Source organism: Aulonocara sp. 'chitande type north' Nkhata Bay, linkage group LG6 (genome assembly GCF_057382095.1).
Source record: "Aulonocara sp. 'chitande type north' Nkhata Bay isolate Kocher_YH1m ecotype deep benthic linkage group LG6, A_spYH_male_GT1.1, whole genome shotgun sequence".
Taxonomy (NCBI): domain Eukaryota; kingdom Metazoa; phylum Chordata; class Actinopteri; order Cichliformes; family Cichlidae; genus Aulonocara; species Aulonocara sp. 'chitande type north' Nkhata Bay.
Genome location: NC_141349.1, coordinates 14878655 through 14895811, shown reverse-complemented (window position 1 = coordinate 14895811; position 17157 = coordinate 14878655). Strand labels below are relative to the sequence as shown.

General features: G+C 40.7%; 3 protein-coding genes across 3 annotated transcripts; 1 reads left to right on the top strand and 2 right to left on the bottom strand.

The window, feature by feature from the left end:
• Window positions 1-3450: 3450 nt before the first annotated feature.
• On the bottom strand, window positions 3451-5247 carry LOC147327488 (uncharacterized). The gene is made up of 5 exons (XM_086297400.1): window positions 5185-5247; window positions 5009-5094; window positions 4478-4614; window positions 3951-4010; window positions 3451-3635 (listed from the first exon to the last, which is right to left on the bottom strand). The coding sequence occupies exons 1-5, from the start codon at window positions 5245-5247 to the stop codon at window positions 3451-3453; spliced, it is 531 nt and encodes a 176-aa protein (XP_086153526.1).
• A 5569-nt stretch (window positions 5248-10816) lies between these two features.
• Window positions 10817-15361, bottom strand: LOC147327487 (serine/threonine-protein kinase pim-1-like). Its single transcript, XM_086295141.1, has 9 exons — window positions 14657-15361; window positions 13988-14230; window positions 13701-13853; window positions 13485-13579; window positions 13300-13347; window positions 12978-13196; window positions 11781-11961; window positions 11524-11694; window positions 10817-11434 (listed from the first exon to the last, which is right to left on the bottom strand). Exons 1-9 carry the CDS (start codon window positions 14712-14714, stop codon window positions 11343-11345), a joined length of 1260 nt encoding a protein of 419 aa, XP_086151267.1. The 5' UTR covers window positions 14715-15361; the 3' UTR covers window positions 10817-11342.
• Window positions 11501-17103, top strand: LOC147327486 (uncharacterized). Its single transcript, XM_086295145.1, has 4 exons — window positions 11501-13243; window positions 15748-15844; window positions 16014-16170; window positions 16306-17103. The coding sequence occupies exons 1-4, from the start codon at window positions 13219-13221 to the stop codon at window positions 16834-16836; spliced, it is 810 nt and encodes a 269-aa protein (XP_086151271.1). The 5' UTR covers window positions 11501-13218; the 3' UTR covers window positions 16837-17103.
• The last annotated feature ends 54 nt before the right edge of the window (window positions 17104-17157 follow it).

Sequence of the window (17157 nt, the reverse complement as noted above, 5' to 3'; positions counted from 1 at the left end):
CGGGCTCTGCGCTTCCTAGCAGACTCTAACTGCCGTCCTATAAAAAATTTATAACACTTTAAAACAACAATCAACACCCAAAACAAGTGTATGACTGAGGCAGATCTACCCTGATGGACAATGGGGACTCCAACCCACAAAATGACCAACAAAGGTCTGACCTAATGACCAACCAGGACTTTAACCCACAAAATGACCAAATTCCCTAAATCCTACGTGAGCCTCGAACTCACTTTCACTGTTTTCTTTTTCCTTGGGACTCCAACCCAATTTCTTAGCAGACTCTAACTGCTTTAACTTCTTCGTAGCAGACTCTAACTGCTTCAACTCATGAGATTTTTCATCAAAATCAAAACAGACATCTACCAGTAATTTCAGTGAGTAGACTTAAATTTTATCATGTCCAATTTGGCACACTTTGGAAATAATTCAACAGGTAGTGTCTTACCTTTGGATAAGCCGGCTTATGCCCACTCACTTCGACCACTGGCACTCATGTCTGCCCGTCCGACCACCTCAGACCACCGAATTTCTCCGTCTACACCTCCAATTCTCTCCCTCCTCAACCACCGGACGAAGCCCCCAAATCTTAAGGTTCACATAATTGAGGAAGGAGCGTACAAACAACCATTGGTCAAACAATTGATTTTAATGAATACACGCGTGGGAAGACCACTCTGTACGCAGACAGGGATTGATCTTCGACTTAATCAAAGCATACACAGATTTTTATAGCATCAGGGTTTGAATTAAAGACGCCCCTTCATACGTCACAGACAGAATATATATACCGGTATACGTCAAATCAAAACCACAATGACTTTTAACACGGTTTAAAAGAACATTGTCTTCTATCTCGTCTGAAACACGAGCCCCACATCCTGCCAGACGCTGTTCCTCTTTCCAGAGACAAACATGACCAACTTCTCACCTATACATGAGTCTCTCTGAGTGTGTGTGTGTGTGTGTCTATGTCGTCCTCAAATGCTCTCTCAATTCACCCGTTGCACTTCTGACCTTTTACCAGACCAGAGGCTCATCCTTATGTGTAATAACCTAACTGAAACTACATGTACTATGTTGAATAAATGTTTTAATCAAGAACCTCTACTAAGAGCTTAATAAAAGAATATAAAAGTATAACAGACAATTTGAATAACCTAGTAATTCAAATAGCCTCGTCTAGCCTGCTCCTCAGAATAACTTAGACTCTGCTTTCACTTCTGCAAACTCTCTGCAACTTCCTGTCAACTCCTGCAACTTAGTCTTTCTGAAAGACACACACACTGTTTAAACCTCTGAATACAATATCAATGCTGCAGATTATATTATTAATGCAATGGTAATGATGATGATTATTTAACAATAGCAGTAAAATAATTTCCCTGCTCCACAGCGCTTTGGGTGCCTTGAAAAGCGCTATATAAATCCAATCCATTATTATTATCATTATGCTCTTCTTGTAAGATGATGTGAGATCTTTCTCATGGATTTTGTCCAAGAGAACCTCCGTCTGTATGACGGAAAGCAGAGTGGCTACACATTTTGGGTATGTAAGGTGAAGGGTGTAATAGTAGGCCATAAGGTATAAAGCACCCTCGGTAACCAAGTCTTTTGGAAACGTGGTTATTGGCACATCTCCTACCGCTAGGATGCAGTTGGATGGACTCACAATCAGGACTGGGCATGAGAGAGGACATTTCATCAGATAGGTATTAGGGTCTTCTTGGTCCTTTAACAGATAACACAGACATACTTTTGTAAGGATGATGCACTTTTGTTTCAAACACATAACTAAAGCTAAATTACAACAAAAGTTGAGGTTCTGAGAAAACACATCTGAAATTGCTACTTTTAATTATTCTCGATGGAATTACTGTTCACATCTGTCTAGCCTTCCTGAAAAACAGAAAACCAAGGCTACATTTAGTTAGGTATCATTGAGGTGATAAAAATGTGCTACCATGTAATGCATCCATGTTTGTATTTACTGGTCACAGAGATCTAACATGTGAGAACCCTCATTCCAAAAATGTGTTTTAGGTGCCTTTTGAAGGCTTAGAACATATAATATGTGAATATAAAATACTTTGGCACTCATCAGAAGCATTTTTTTAATACTGTTGTCCCAAAAAGAACAAAAACAAAAAACAACTACTACATTTTACACAACTCACCTCAAGGACATGCACCAGAGCCTCACTCGCATCCCGTGCCCTCTTTGGAGGAGCAGAGGTGGATGGGAACAGTGATGGCAGCACATGTAGCATCTCAAGAGCCTGTTCAGCTATACAGAAAAAAGAATCATCATCTCATTACCAAACTTAAACAAAATCCTCAAGATCAAAAAAACAAACAACAACAAATATTTGGCCAGTGACAACCATCGTGGATTGAAAAGGTGAACAACAAGACACTAGCACATGAAAGTTAAAGCTGTAATCCATAGTTTAAGCTTGTCACAGTAACCTAAAAAAATGCTAAATGGTGTAGATAATTGTAGTATACTGTGTTTACAGTAGGCTAATATGACTTATGCTTGAATGCTAACTACACCTACATTGGCCAACATTGCATTAATGTCAGTCTGTAAAACTTAATGCTCAAGAGGGGAGGGAGGGGGAACAAAAAGGGATTTATCTTACATTGTATGTTGTGTAGTGTGCCTACACAACAACCTTTTCCTAAACTGGCCTGTTGGTTTGTATTTTTAGCCTTTTGTAGTGTTGAGTCTGTTTTCCCTGCGCGTAACTAGCATCCAGAAATGCATATACTATTATATATTGTACATATATTTATTAGTTTCAGATGTAGCCATTCTTGTATTTTGCTTGTTTACATTATTGTATTTTGCACAACTCTGTTGCTTGTGAAGCTCGCACACAAGAATTTCACTCACATGTGCTGTACCAATGTACCTGCACATGTGATGTGACAATAAAAGTGATTTGATTTGATTTGATTTGATAAAGGTGCGGCTTTCAGCTCCTTCAAGAAGGAGAGGGGGAGTGGGGGATTAGGCCTTTAAAATTTCAAATTCTCCTCCTCCTGTCCTCAGTGACATTACTTTACGGACTACTGCTTTAACATGCTTAAAGATCCAAACTATACTCTGATGACCAATAACACCAAAACATCATTGCTTACCTTTATCCATTCCCATTGGGGGCTTCAGCGTCTTTTTCCATACACCAAAAAACTGCACCTTCTAGTCAAAAAAAAAAGAAAGCTTGCCATCTTCCCTTCAGTTCATTGATGAAGTTGGCATTTTCTTTATCCAAAATGTGATGAAGCTCCTCCATCACCTATAAAATATTCAGCATACCAATACAAACATGTCAATGCATCACTGAGGAGCAAGAAGTCGGTATGATAAACATTGTTTGGCTTGAATCACGTGGATTCAACAATGACTTACATGTCCAATGTCCTTGAAGCAAGGATATGCTTCTAGAAGCTTTTTGTGTCTGTCCTCCTCGCGAATAGTATTTGAATCAATGAATGCTCTTCTGGCTGAGAGACATCCTGGTGGTTTGTGTTTTTTCTTTTAAACAAAGTTTGTAGGGTCTTGTAGTGTTTGGCCAATGTTGCTGGACAGTGGGTGTCTGGACTGTTGATATCTGCAGGCTTGTTTGCTGCAAGACACAAAATTATAATGTCTCTCACTTTAAAAAAAAAATCTCATGTCATTAAAATGACAAGTGTCAGAAATCTGCCATAAAAAAATATAGACTATACTTTAATGGAGTTAAATCTTAAAACCCCCCAAAAAACTACAGCTCTGAACTTAACTATTAAATACTTATTCATTTTTCAAAATATTTACCATGTAAATGCCAATTTACATATGGTCATGCAATCATATACAATTATATGTAGGCACACAAGTGCACCACTATAAAGATGTGCCCACACACACACACAGCCATGAGGCAGTTGGATGGACTCACTATTAGGACTTGGCAGGGTAGAGGGTTCTTCTTCAAGTAGGTTTTGTGCTTTCCTTTTTCCTTAAAGACATAGCAAAGAGATATTTTGTGTCAGGGTAATACATTTTAAAAAATTAGTTTGGAACCTAAATTAAAAAAACAGTTAAAAAGAGAAAAAAAAAGCCTCTAGTGAGGCACATTGTTTTTAAAAACATTACTTTACATGATATACTGAGTGGTTATAGACAGTGATGTTGCACAGACTTATACTATAAACACACCACAGTACCCAGCTCTTTAAATTTATAATATACTGGCTTTTATTAATACCAATACTTTATTAACATTCATTTCCACAGAAATGTTAACAAACTGATGATAAAACAGGAAAAATGTGATGTAGTTATCATTTTCTGATGCCCATTTTAAAGCCTTTTACTTCTGTCATGTCAGGACTGCCATCTTGACTCAACATGCAGGTATATTTGTTTTATTTTTTTATGATGACCACACAGTGACCGGTTTGTAAATGTAAAGTTGAAACTCACCTTCTAACTCACTTGTTTTACTGGCCGACTCTGGGCTGCTCCTCCCTTCTGTGGACAGATCCAGAATGATTGTTGAGTCACTTGAATCCATTTCTTCTACGTCACTTGGCTGATCAAGACGTCGCCTCTTGGCAGAGCTGCAAAGATTAGTCAGTTAATCAATTAGTTATCAACTATAAACTCAATCAATTCATATCTTTATTGTATAGCCATTTTCATATATACAAAGTGCTTCTTCCTTTCATGCTAAAACAGGTGAGGAAACTAAAGGCAGGTCACCAAATACTTGATTGATCATTTTGGATCACTTCTTTCTTTCCTTAATAAAATGCCCAAACATGATTTTAGCTTTTTTGTTTGTCCTCTATCGTGGAAATTAAAATTGTCAGGTTGTGGACAAAAGAAGACTTTTGGGGAAAAACTTTCACAACTTTCAGACATCGTACTGACTAAACATCTTATCAATTAATGAGGAAAATGAATAACAGAATTATCATTGCTAAAATTAAAATTAATTAGTTGCAGCCTTACCTCTTTGAATGTCTCCCATCTGGAGTGGCTTTTTGGGGGGATCTCACATTTTGCAGTCTTTTGTTTAGCTGTGTGTACACAGTAACCTGTATAGGACATTTAATACATTTTTCGAACCACTACTAAAATGTCCAACATGAAACACTTTGGTATTGAAGTGGATGCATTTCACTTACCCATGTATTCTTGATGCCTTGGTCCTGTAGCATAGGGTAGTACTGCACTATTCTCTTTGCCATTGCTGTAATTTCTGGTTTTGACGGGTATCTATCAATCAATCAAAATCAATCAAAATTTATTTATATAGCACATTTTTAAAGACCGAAGTACACCAAAGTGTTTTCCAGTAAAATCATGATACAGATAAAAATCACAATATAAAATATAAATTACAGATATAAATAAAATATAAAATAATTACATAATCCAAATGCAAAGCCAGATGTAAATTACCCTAAATCGCCTTGAATGCCAGGTTAAACAAATACGTTTTTAAACGTGATTTAAAAGACTGAATGGAATCTGATGCGCGAATATGAAGAGGAAGAGTATTCCATAACCTGGGTGCAGCAACGGCAAAGGCACGGTCTCCTCTGGTCTTCAGCCGAGACCTAGGTTGCACTAAGAGCAGTTGGCCCGATGATCTTAGTGCTCTCTGAGGGCTATACAGACAGAGGAGATCAGCTAGGTAGTCAGGTGCCATATTGTTTAGAATTTTACAAGTAAACAATAAAATTTTAAAATCAATTCGGTATTTAATAGGAAGCCAGTGTAAATTTTCCAGAACAGGGGTGATAGAATCGTACTTTCTAGTGCCGGTCAAGAGACGTGCTGCGGCATTTTGGACCAGCTGCAAACGCTGAAGAAGAGAAGATTGTAGTCCCAAGTAGAGAGAATTACAATAATCCAGTCTTGAAGTGATGAAAGCATGAATGAGTTTCTCCAGATCTTTGTGTGGTATGTAAGGTTTAGCCTTAGAAATTAGGCGTAGTTGGTGAAAGCTGGTTTTTACCACAGTAGAGACCTGTTTATCTAGTTTGAAGGAACTATCCATGAAAACTCCAAGATTCCTAGCAGCATCAGTAAGGTGGTTAGCAACAGGCCCGAATGTGCCAGTCAGTTGTCCCAGAGGCATATTTCTATCAAAAACAATAATTTCTGTCTTCTTTTCATTTAAAGTAAGAAAGTTACGTCATAACCAGTTTTTGACATCGCTCAGACAATCAAACAGAGGATGTAGTGAAGATGAAACATCCCCAGTCAGGTGGAGGTAGATTTGAATATCATCAGCATAGCAGTGAAAAGAGACATTATGTTTTTCAAAAGTGGAGCCCAAGGGCAGCATATACAGAGAAAACAACACAGGACCCAATACCGAGCCCTGGGGCACACCACAACGAAAATGGGCAGAAGAAGAGGAATATTTTCCCATCATGACAGAGAACGACCTCTCAGAGAAATATGATTTAAACCAAGATAGAACATTTCCTTTAAGGCCTACTACTTGTTCCAATCTTGCCAAAAGGATATCATGGTCAACCGTGTCAAAGGCTGAAGTCAAATCCAATAGAACTAAGACCACATAGTATGGAAGAAATATAGTATCATCAGAATTCAAGTATTTTTAGACATTGAATTTATGACACTGAATTTTTATCCTCCAAATTTCCCTGCAAAAATATTCACCTGCAAAAATTCACCTGAAAAAAATTCACCTGCAAAAATTCACCTGCAAAAATTCAACTGCAAAAGTGATGAACTTTAATGACCCAAGCCAGAGCAATCAGCACCAGATCGAGTCGAGTGGCTCTCAGCCAATTAAATTACGCTGTTTGATCACATGACACCGTTAGCCAGCAGTGTGTCTCCTAAAAGAGAGCTGTTTAAAGGTGAGTGATTAAGTTTTTCTCCTAAATAGAGATCATTACAGAACGCCTAGTCCTACTTAAAATCCCATTTATTATTATTATTTTTTTTTATCATCTACTCGAACTAAGGAAAACGTTTGACTAACTCAAAGACAATTTCCACGCCTCCCCTGCCTGACTGCAGAGGCAGTTTTGAATTTAGGAGCGCCAAGATGGCAGCGGCAAACCCTGGCGGCTCTCCGGTGAGTATATATATATTTTTTTATCTTCAAGTTTGTCTTTTGAAACCTTAATTTTATTTAAATCCGTTGCTCACGTATAAAGTACACAGACGGGGTCTTTGCTCAACTCGTCTGAGGCGTGTCTCACTAAGCGCTACATGCTAGCATCCTGCTAACCGAGCTACCCTTTACATGCTGTGCTTTAGAAAATAGGATACTCGTTAAAAAAAATACTCCGCAGATATTGATAGATAGACGAACACTGCAAATATAATGTTGGAAACGAGAACGGCCTTTGGTGAAGGGGTAAAATACACCATGAATAAAGCCATAGAGTGAATGGCTGCCATGGTTGCAGAACAGCCTGATTTAATGACAAGAATGGGGAAGAGTGAGGTGAAGTGAACCACAGCCACAAAACACGGTCAGACAAGGCGGCAAAAGGGCAGTGATCTGTCCGTCAGTATGAAGTTGGTGTGTGCTTTGGTGAACAAAAACTCCAGACTGGTAGCAGGAAGATGGGAGACTCGTGTTTCACTGGAATAGTGGTGAATTAAAACATCCTTTGTTGGGGACATTTCGGTGTAAATGCATCCATACAGGCAAGACAGAGGCAGACTAGACAGTGAAGAAAACAAGGCAAACATTAGAAATATAAAAACGGAAATATAGGATGAGTCGGGGATGAGTTCCTGCCCCAAGTGGAGGAGTTCAAGTATCTCGGGGTCTTGTTCGCGAGTGATGGGAGAAGGGAGCCGGAGATCGACAGACGGATTGGGGCTGCAGCTGCAGTAATGCGGACGCTGCACCGGTCCGTCGTGGTGAAGAGGGAGCTGAGTGTAAAAGCGAAGCCCTCAATTTACCGGTCGATCTACGTCCCTACCCTCACCTATGGCCTTTACATGACTAACCTCCCCTCTTCTCCCCACCTCACATTAGCCCCCATCTTTCTTCCAGGTGGAAAAGACCCGTCACCTTCTGGGAGAGGCGGCTCCCGTGGGAACAGCTCCCACCACCAAGTCCCTGAGTGAGTCTCTGTCCCCCAGCGTGAGCTCCAGCACTCTGTCCACGTCCACCTCCGCCTCCTCGCAGATCTCCAGCACCACCTTTGAAAGCGTGAGAAGGAGCTGGCCACCAAGGTGAGAAAAACGTGGGCTTAGTGGGCGTTCTTGTTGCTGCCTTCTTCCTTCTCTGCTCGGAGCTGATCGGTCTTGTTCCTGTTGTGTTGTAGTGCCTGCGCCTTCTGACACACACCTTCAATACTGAATACAACCAGCTGGTGAACAGCATCAGTGACTGCAAGGTGAGAAATAATACAAAGAAATAAAAAAATAGCCTTTCTGTGTCACATCAGGGAGTTCCTATATTGACGTCTACCTCATCCTGCTGTTGTTTCACTTCAGCTTTCTCTCATCTCACCGATCGGACGTGATCCATCCGTGACGAGCTTCAGCAGTGCCACCCTCACCCCTTCCTCTACCTGCCCCTCTCTGTCGGACTCGCGCTGTGGCTCCATGGGCCAGAAGTAAACATATTTTTAGGAACATTGACCTCGATCTGCAAACGGTTATTGACAGGTTATCCATTTGATTCTAACTTGGTGTGATTTGTGTTAAAGGACCCCTGAGAACAGCTCACGTGCCTCCAGTCCCTCCTGCTCAGACTGTGAAAACTTCCCGATGGTTCCCACTCTGGAGACCTCCTACCTTGCGCGGGCTGCAAAAGAACGAGTTCCTGAACTTGGTGCCTGATATTGAAGAAATGCGACCAGGGTGAGTAATGCCATATTAACCCAAATACTGTCACTATGACATGTGTCTCACAGACCAAATGTAAGTCGACACTCATGTTCTCTAGGTCAAGCAGAAATGATGTGGATCGATTCAAATTCCTGAGCCTGGATGATTTCAGCTGGAAACAAACCAACTCTGCTTCTTCCTCAGATAATTCAATTCAATTCAATTTTATTTATATAGCGCCAAATCACAACAAAAGTCTCCTCAAGGCGCTTCATAGATACAGAGAAAAACCCAACAATCATATGACCCCCTATGAGCAAGCACTTTGGCGACAGTGGGAAGGAAAAACTCCCTTTTAACAGGAAGAAACCTCCAGCAGAACCAGGCTCAGGGAGGGGCGGGGCCATCTTCTGCGACCGGTTGGGGTGAGAGAAGGAAGACAGGATAAAAGACATGCTGTGGAAGAGAGACAGAGGTTAATAACAGATATGATTCAATGCAGAGAGGTCTATTAACTCATACTGAGTGAGAAAGGAGACTGGAAAGGAAAAACTCAATGCATCATGGGAATCCCCGGCAGCCTACGTCTATTGCAGCATAACTAAGGGAGGATTCAGGGTCACCTGGTCCAGCCCTAACTATATGCTTTAGCAAAAAGGAAAGTTTTAAGCCTAATCTTAAAAGTAGAGATAGTGTCTGTCTCCTGAATCCAAACTGGAAGCTGGTTCCACAGAAGAGGGGCCTGAAAACTGAAGGCTCTCCCTCCCATTCTACTTTTAAATACTCTAGGAACAACAAGTAGGCCTGCAGAGCGAGAGCGAAGTGCTCTAATAGGGTGATACGGTACTACAAGGTCATTAAGATAAGATGGGGCCTGATTATTTAAGACCTTGTATGTGAGGAGCAGGATTTTGAATTCAATTCTGGATTTAACAGGAGAAATCTGCTCTCTCTTTCTAGTCCCTGTCAGGACTCTTGCTGCAGCATTTTGGATTAGCTGAAGGCTTTTCAGTGAGTTTTTTGGACATCCTGATAATAATGAATTACAGTCGTCCAGCCTGGAAGTAATAAATGGTAAATGCCCTGTATTTATATAGTGCTTTACTAGTCCCTAAGGACCCCAAAGCGCTTTACATATCCAGTCATCCACCCATTCACACACACATTCACACAATAAATGCATGAACTAGTTTTTCAGCGTCACTCTGAGACAGGATATTTCTAATTTTAGAGATGTTGCGCAAATGGAAGAACGCAGTCTTACATATTTGTTTAATATGTGCGTCCAAGGTTCCTCACAGCGTTACTGGAGGCCAAGGTAATGCCATCCAGAGTAAGAATCTGGTTAGATACCATATTTCTAAACTTTTCAGGGCTGAGTACAATAACCTCAGTTTGATCTGAATTAAGAAGCAGAAAGTTAGCGGCCATCCAGGTCTTTAAGTCTTTAAGACATTCCTGCAGTGTAACTCATTGGTGTGTGTTATCTGGCTTCATGGACAGATAGAGCTGGGTGTCATCTGCATAGCAGTGAAAATTTATGCTATGTCTTCTAATGATGCTGCCTAAGGGAAGCATGTATAATGTAAACAGAATTGGTCCTAGCACTGAACCCTGTGGAACTCCATAATTAACCTCAGTGTGTGAAGAGGACTCTCCATTTACATGCACAAATTGGAGTCTATTAGATAGATATGTCACAAACCAAACTGTACACTGGTAAACTGTTACAATAAAAAAGACCGTAATTTTCTTTACTCTTCTTTATTTATGTAACTTTTGTTTTCACTGGCAATTTAGTGTTAGGTTAGGACAAAAAACAAATTAGGAAGGTTAAAGACAGAACATTACTAGATTGTGGTTTTAATTAAAATGTAGCCTTTGACAATGCTGAACACATGAGAAGCTACTTTAAGGCATATCACCCAATTTGTAATATTGCTAAACATTTCTTAAGGCAGACAAGTTATGCTGGCTGGGTCAGTGTCATTTTTGTTGTAATTGATGTCTGGTTTGTTCTGTTCCCTAGTGATGGGTAGGGATGGGTACCAGTATCCGGTGTTCTGACATAATCCTTGAAATAGTAATAACACAGTATCCTCAGCAAAGATGAATTAAACAAGTTTTATTTTAATGGAAGTTTACTTCAAGTCTTCAGATTTTTACTGTCTTTTATTTGATTACTTTAAAGTATATGATTACATTAGAGTAATTAAATAAAGACAGTTTTGATGGAGCTCCTGAGCCAGCCCAAGCTCTCTATGAAGACGAGGAAAAACTCCCCTGGGGGGGCCAGACTGACGGGAAGAAACCTCGGGAAAGCCCATTCAAAGAGAGATCCCCTTTCCTGGGATGGCTGGGGGGGGTTACAGGAATTCCAAAACACTGAAATTTAAAGTGGGCCAATTAAAAAAAATTATTTCCTGAAAAAAAGAAAGGTAATTCATACATCACACATAAATGATAACGTCTGAATTGTGTGTGTTTGTGTGTGTGTGTGATAGGCTTATCTCAGCCAAGTGTGATGCTGTAGCTCCTCCAGCGTCGGCCGCGTCTCCGGGACTTTGGTTAAACAGGCGTCCAAGAAATCCCGGCAGTCTGGAAAGAAAGGAAAGAGAAAAAACATGAAGATGATAGTTCCAGTGGTCCAAGCCATCAGTCAGTCTTGAAGTGTGACGTTTTCTTACTTTTGGACAGATGTCTTTTGAATTTCAGGCGCTTTTTGAGGAAGCTCGTGGTGTTAAAGTCCCCGGCATGAAGCGCTTCGTACAGAACCACTCCCATTTGCCATACCGTGGTGGGTCCACACCTGTAGCAACTGCGCCCGTACCACTCGGGAGGGGAGTAAATTTCTGTACCTAATAAACAGACACAATTGCAATTTCTTCTAAAACAAAAGGCGAAAATTGTGACATCTGTGAAGAGCAAGAGCAGAATATGTTACCATAGAAGACGCGGTACTGCGACTGCTCCTTAACAAAGCAGCTCAGTCCAAAGTCGATGATACGAACACGCGGTACATCTGAGCCGGTCTCAATTAGAATGTTCTCACTCTTGATGTCCCGGTGAAAGATGTGTTTATCCTCCAGGTGCTTCGCAGCATCAACCAGCTGCTTCAGAATGACCTGGAAATAGAGCAGGGCGATATGACCAAAAATATTTATCACGATATACATTTGAAAAGTTGCGATAACGATATAACTGACGATATAACTGACACTAGACAAAATACTTTACAACTCCACCACTTTATTAGTGCAAAAAACCCCATAAATGTATTTTCACTTAAACAAGCAGCTGTTTTTTTTATGTGCATTAAAGTTATATAAAAATGTAACAGTGCAAATGCAAATTCCTTGCTGACAGTTTAACCAAAAGGCATTTCCAGTGGAAATTGGCCGACATATCCTCAGCATAACCATGTAAAATATCCACAAAGCTTAAAAAGAGGTTATTCACACACAATACGGTAATATCACGTTGAGGTGCAGTACGTATCACTCCGCGAGGCGCCTGCCTACGATAGCCGTAATGCTCCGACAATCCATCGAGCGGTGCGGCTTTGTAGCTTAGCAAAGTCGCCGTGTACATAAAATCGTTTTGAGGTCAGTAAACACAACCAGAATTCATACATAAGGCACACGGGATTATAAGGGGCACTGTCGAGTTTCAGAAAAATCAAAGGATTGATTTTAAGTGTGCCGTATTTTCCAAACAACACGGTAATAACGGCGGCCCGCTAGCATGCGCTACCAAAAATCGTGCTTTGTTGTGTATCTGACGGACGAAAGCTAAACCAGTTCCACACCACTAAAGTTGCAGCATTTTTACAAACCAGTTCTGGTTCATCCGTTTCATTCAACGATCCACTTTTGCTCTTCTCTTTCTGCGTCACCGCCATCTGCGTATGTAAACATAGGCACTGCGCATGCGCGTTTTACCTATTCTAGCGCGATATTTCATTTTCCTATCGTTGCCCAAAATTACACCGGTATTACCGTGAATGGTATGATATAGCCCAGCCCTACCTGGAAACGATGAAAAAGACAATAATCAATCAATGGGTTAATGTTTCTCTAATACTCTGTGCTTTGATTGAATGATGTACAGTCTAAGACTCTTCTAAGGCAAGTCAACTTGCCTTGGCCTTGTCCTCTGGCAAAAATCCTCCATTTTCTTCTATGTATTTATCCAGGTCCACAGCGGGGACAGGTCTCTCCATCACCAGGATCAGCTCTCTGCCAAAGTCAAACCACTCCAACAGAGACACTGGGGCTGATGTTTCCACTGATCCATCTGCTTCAGCTGCAAGCTTCAGCATGATGGCAACTTCCACTGACACATTCTTCCCGTTATCATCCTGAAATATTTCAACAAAGTGGATGATGAGGCACAGACGTTCCACAGGTGAACGCTGCATGCAATCCACTAATGTAAAAACAATTCAAGTCTTGCACATTTACCTTCACTTTGCAGTACACTTTCCCCTTTGGGATGTGTTTGATGGCCACCTAAAAGACACAGGGCATTGATGAGCATTTCCTCAGTATGACATCATTAAAGGTGTAAAACAGCATACATCTCAGCTTACGATATTATCCCTTATCTGCATTACTGCCTGTCTTACTACCACCATCTGAACACTTACTGGTAAATGATCCTTTATGCGGTAGCCAGCAAACACTGCTCCACATCCTCCTGCTCCAAGCCGGTGCTCCTCCACGTATCTCGCTTGGAAGTCACCTAAACAGACAAACACAAATTGGGTTTTACTACAGCTGTCACACAAATTACTCTCTGCTGTACCCTAAATGTTCATTTTGCTCTTCACCTGAATATAAAAGCTAAGCTGCTTGCTACTTACGTTTCTGTTCAGCCACTGACTTTTTGGCAACGGTTTTGGTTTTGTCCTGGTCCACGTTCTTTTTCTTAGGTGGGTCCCTGGTGTCTCCCGCAGCTTTCCTTTTGCCAGCCTTTTTGTTTTTACTGCAGCTCTCTGAAATCTCTATGCTGCAGTCTGCAGATGTGGAAAACACCAAAAGCACGTCAGCTTATTAGATAATAGACACAAATATCTCCCAAACACTAATATCTTCAAACTAGCAACCAGATGTACACTTAATCTACCCCTCACTCAACTAATTAGCCTACCTTTACCAGTGTCCAACCAGGAAGATGCCTGCCCCTTGTCACCGCTCACATGCTCAAGAAGTTTACGCTTCTTTGCTGTATTGGTTGTCCCCGCTTCATCTTGTTGGACCTTTCGCTTAACTCCCCCGACCACATGAGCATCTGAGCTGGTGGAAGGACCAGCCTGCTCAGTGACCCTCCTTCTTTTTATGGGGGTCGTTTTTTCAGGACTGGCCTTTCTTTTAGCCATCCTGCTCTTACAATCTATAAACAACAACAACAACAACAACACATTAGTGAAAAAGAGCGCTCGACATCAGGACTAGAAGGATTTTGATGTCATTGAATTTTAAATTAGTATTGCTTACAATATAACAACAAGTTTATCCTTTTGATAAAAAAACACCAACACGAGTCCATACTAGGTCTACTAAGTCTAGATACTGATGACACTTGTTGCTCTGTTTTCACTGCTCAGTCCAAGAATAAACTTGTCACATTATTTTACCAAAAGACAAAGTGCCCCAGTAACCTTTCTTTGATTAGACATGTTGCACTCAGGTTAGTTTCAATCAAAACCAGGATTTAAATCCTCTAAAAATGAATCATTTTATACACAGAGCCTCAACATTGTTAGAAATGTACATTCTGTTATTTGGGGGATTTTTTTTTTTTTTTTTTTTTACTTACTTTGATCTGGATCTTTCTTATCTGCCTCAGTCGTAACTTTTCTTGTTTCCTTTTTCATCTTAATTTTTTGAGAACTTTTAAAATAGAAAATGTCACCTTAATGAGTGAATAGTCCTTCAAATGTCTGGATGCTTGACTTTTCTAACTAAGCTGTATAAGTCAGTTCTGTAAGTGAGCTTTAAAAGTAAACTCCGGAGTCTATGGCAACACAACATTAGAACCTTGCCTTTTAGTGACATCACTAAAAGGCAGTGTCCCAAGTAGTTTAAAGAAAAACACTCTGGCATTTCATATAATTCAGTAATTTCACATTAAACTTTCTTTCATTATCCTTTCATTATTTGTTTAAAGACTTGATGTGTGGATGCTACTATGAAGACTTCTAGTTGAGCAAACACTAATAAACACTGACTAGTTTATCTGAGATAAAATATAACACTTTTTTATTAAGTCAGTGTTAACTCTGTTTTTTTCTGTTAGGATCATTCAATAGTATCAGAAGAGAAAAGAAAAGTATGTTTTGTTTTGTTTTTTTTTCTTCAAGATCTGTTCACATGTACTTAGCAAGAGTGAGTACACAGCGTTAAAAAATGGTACTTAGTGTAGTGAGGAAGGCGAAAAGCAAAGAGAGCATATGAAGGTAATATTGAAGAAGGCGCAGTTTTGAAGTGGTGAAAGGCAAAGGCATGAGTGCAAGCGTAATAAAAGGTAATAGGAGAGATGTAGAGCAGGCGGAGGACTTGGCTGGAGCAGGAAAAGGCAAAAGGGGAAACGCGAGTGCACGTCTGAAACTTCTTCACTGTCAGTGAATCCTAATTCTTAAGACTAACTAAGAAGAATAAATCTATGTATGAATGTCGTTTTGAGCACATCTCCTCTTTCTACTGATCAATTCTTCCACCTAGTGGATAGATGATAGTATTGCAGCTTGTCTCATCACCTGTTGTGTGTTTTGTGTGCTCCAGAACCTGCGTCCTGTTGGAGTACTGTACGTAAAACACACAAACACTGGAGTGAACACAGCTGCTGAACATCTCTATATTCATAACTTCTTCCTGTTATCTCATATCTGTCTCCCTTCATCTGTGTAGGAACGGTGTACAGATGTATGATTATGTCACTCCTGCTCCTCCACCTAACACCTCCACTCCAAACTAAGTTTGCTCTGCTGCTTTGGTTCACTGATCTGCAAGTATCTGTCATTTGTTTGCAGATGTCTGCAGGAATTATTGTAATGATCCATTAATGGTGCCTGATTTCATTCAGTTTTACAGCTTGTCTCGTGTTTTTGAACTGCTTCCCTCACAGTTGTACACAGTGCTAACATGTGCTCTTACTCTGTGTTTTATTCCTGAAGAAAAAGAAAGTGCCCAGCCCAGCAGGATGAAGATGGGCCATACGTCAAGAAGCTGCCAAATGCCTTCATGCTCTATCTCAAAGAGCAGAGGCCAAAGGTCATTGCTGAACTCAACATCCCTGGAAGTGCAGCCGTAAATGCAGTGGTGGGACAGAGAGTAAGTGTGTAACTCTGCATACATTTATGCATCTGTTAATGTTGTCTGCTCATGTTTTTGCATGTGTCCCAGCTGTCCTGTAGTTATGTGTAGTAGCAGTGCTCACAGTGTGTTCTTATGATCTTCTGTCCACAGTGGAAGTCGCTTTCAAACGACCAGAAAGCCAGATATTTCAAGCAGGACTCATTGGACTCCCCTGTTGCAGCCCTTCAGTTCCAGACAGAGGAAGCCTTTGTCGCAGACAGTGAGGAAGAACTGCTGTCAGTGCTGGAAGAGCTTGACCCCCTCCCCATCACTGCGCAGTCTCAGCAGCCCTCACCCACCCCTGCCTCTCCTGTAGATGCCTCTCAAACTGCATCAGTTCAACCCCGAGTTGAATTATTTCAAGACCGAGATGAGCCCATCTGTTTTGCTGAAATCCAAGAAGACATGTGGTCAGTGCTTGACTACCTCCCCGTCTCTCAGCAGTCTAATGTGCTCTCCTCTCCTCATTCACACAACTACTCGACTCCTAAACAAAATCTCATCTGTCCTGCTGATTCCCCTCCATCCAAACTGGCGTCCTCCCCTGTTGCATTCACTGAATTGCCGTCAACAACCCCCATCTTTTGCCAACTAATGAAAAACAATAATTTCATTATAGACGATTGGACTGATTTCAATTGAATTAAACTGTTACTCCTGTTATTTCAACATCTGTCTTTGTGTAAATAAATAAAAAAAATAAACAAAAGATGCTTCTGTCATAAGTTACAGCAGGATGAAACAACCTTCATGTAGTTCTTGTTTTTAACACTGCAAACCTTCTTTAGTTCTTTTGTGTCCTTTCATATTCAGCACACATCTGTCAGTGTCCACTAACTGTCAGGGAAAAGCCAGATAAAAACACTGTGGGGTCTTTTGGGACACGTGCTGGTTGGGTTTACTCATAGATATCAGAAATGATCTGTTCTGTATTCAAAGGATACACGAAGGACGTTTGTATTA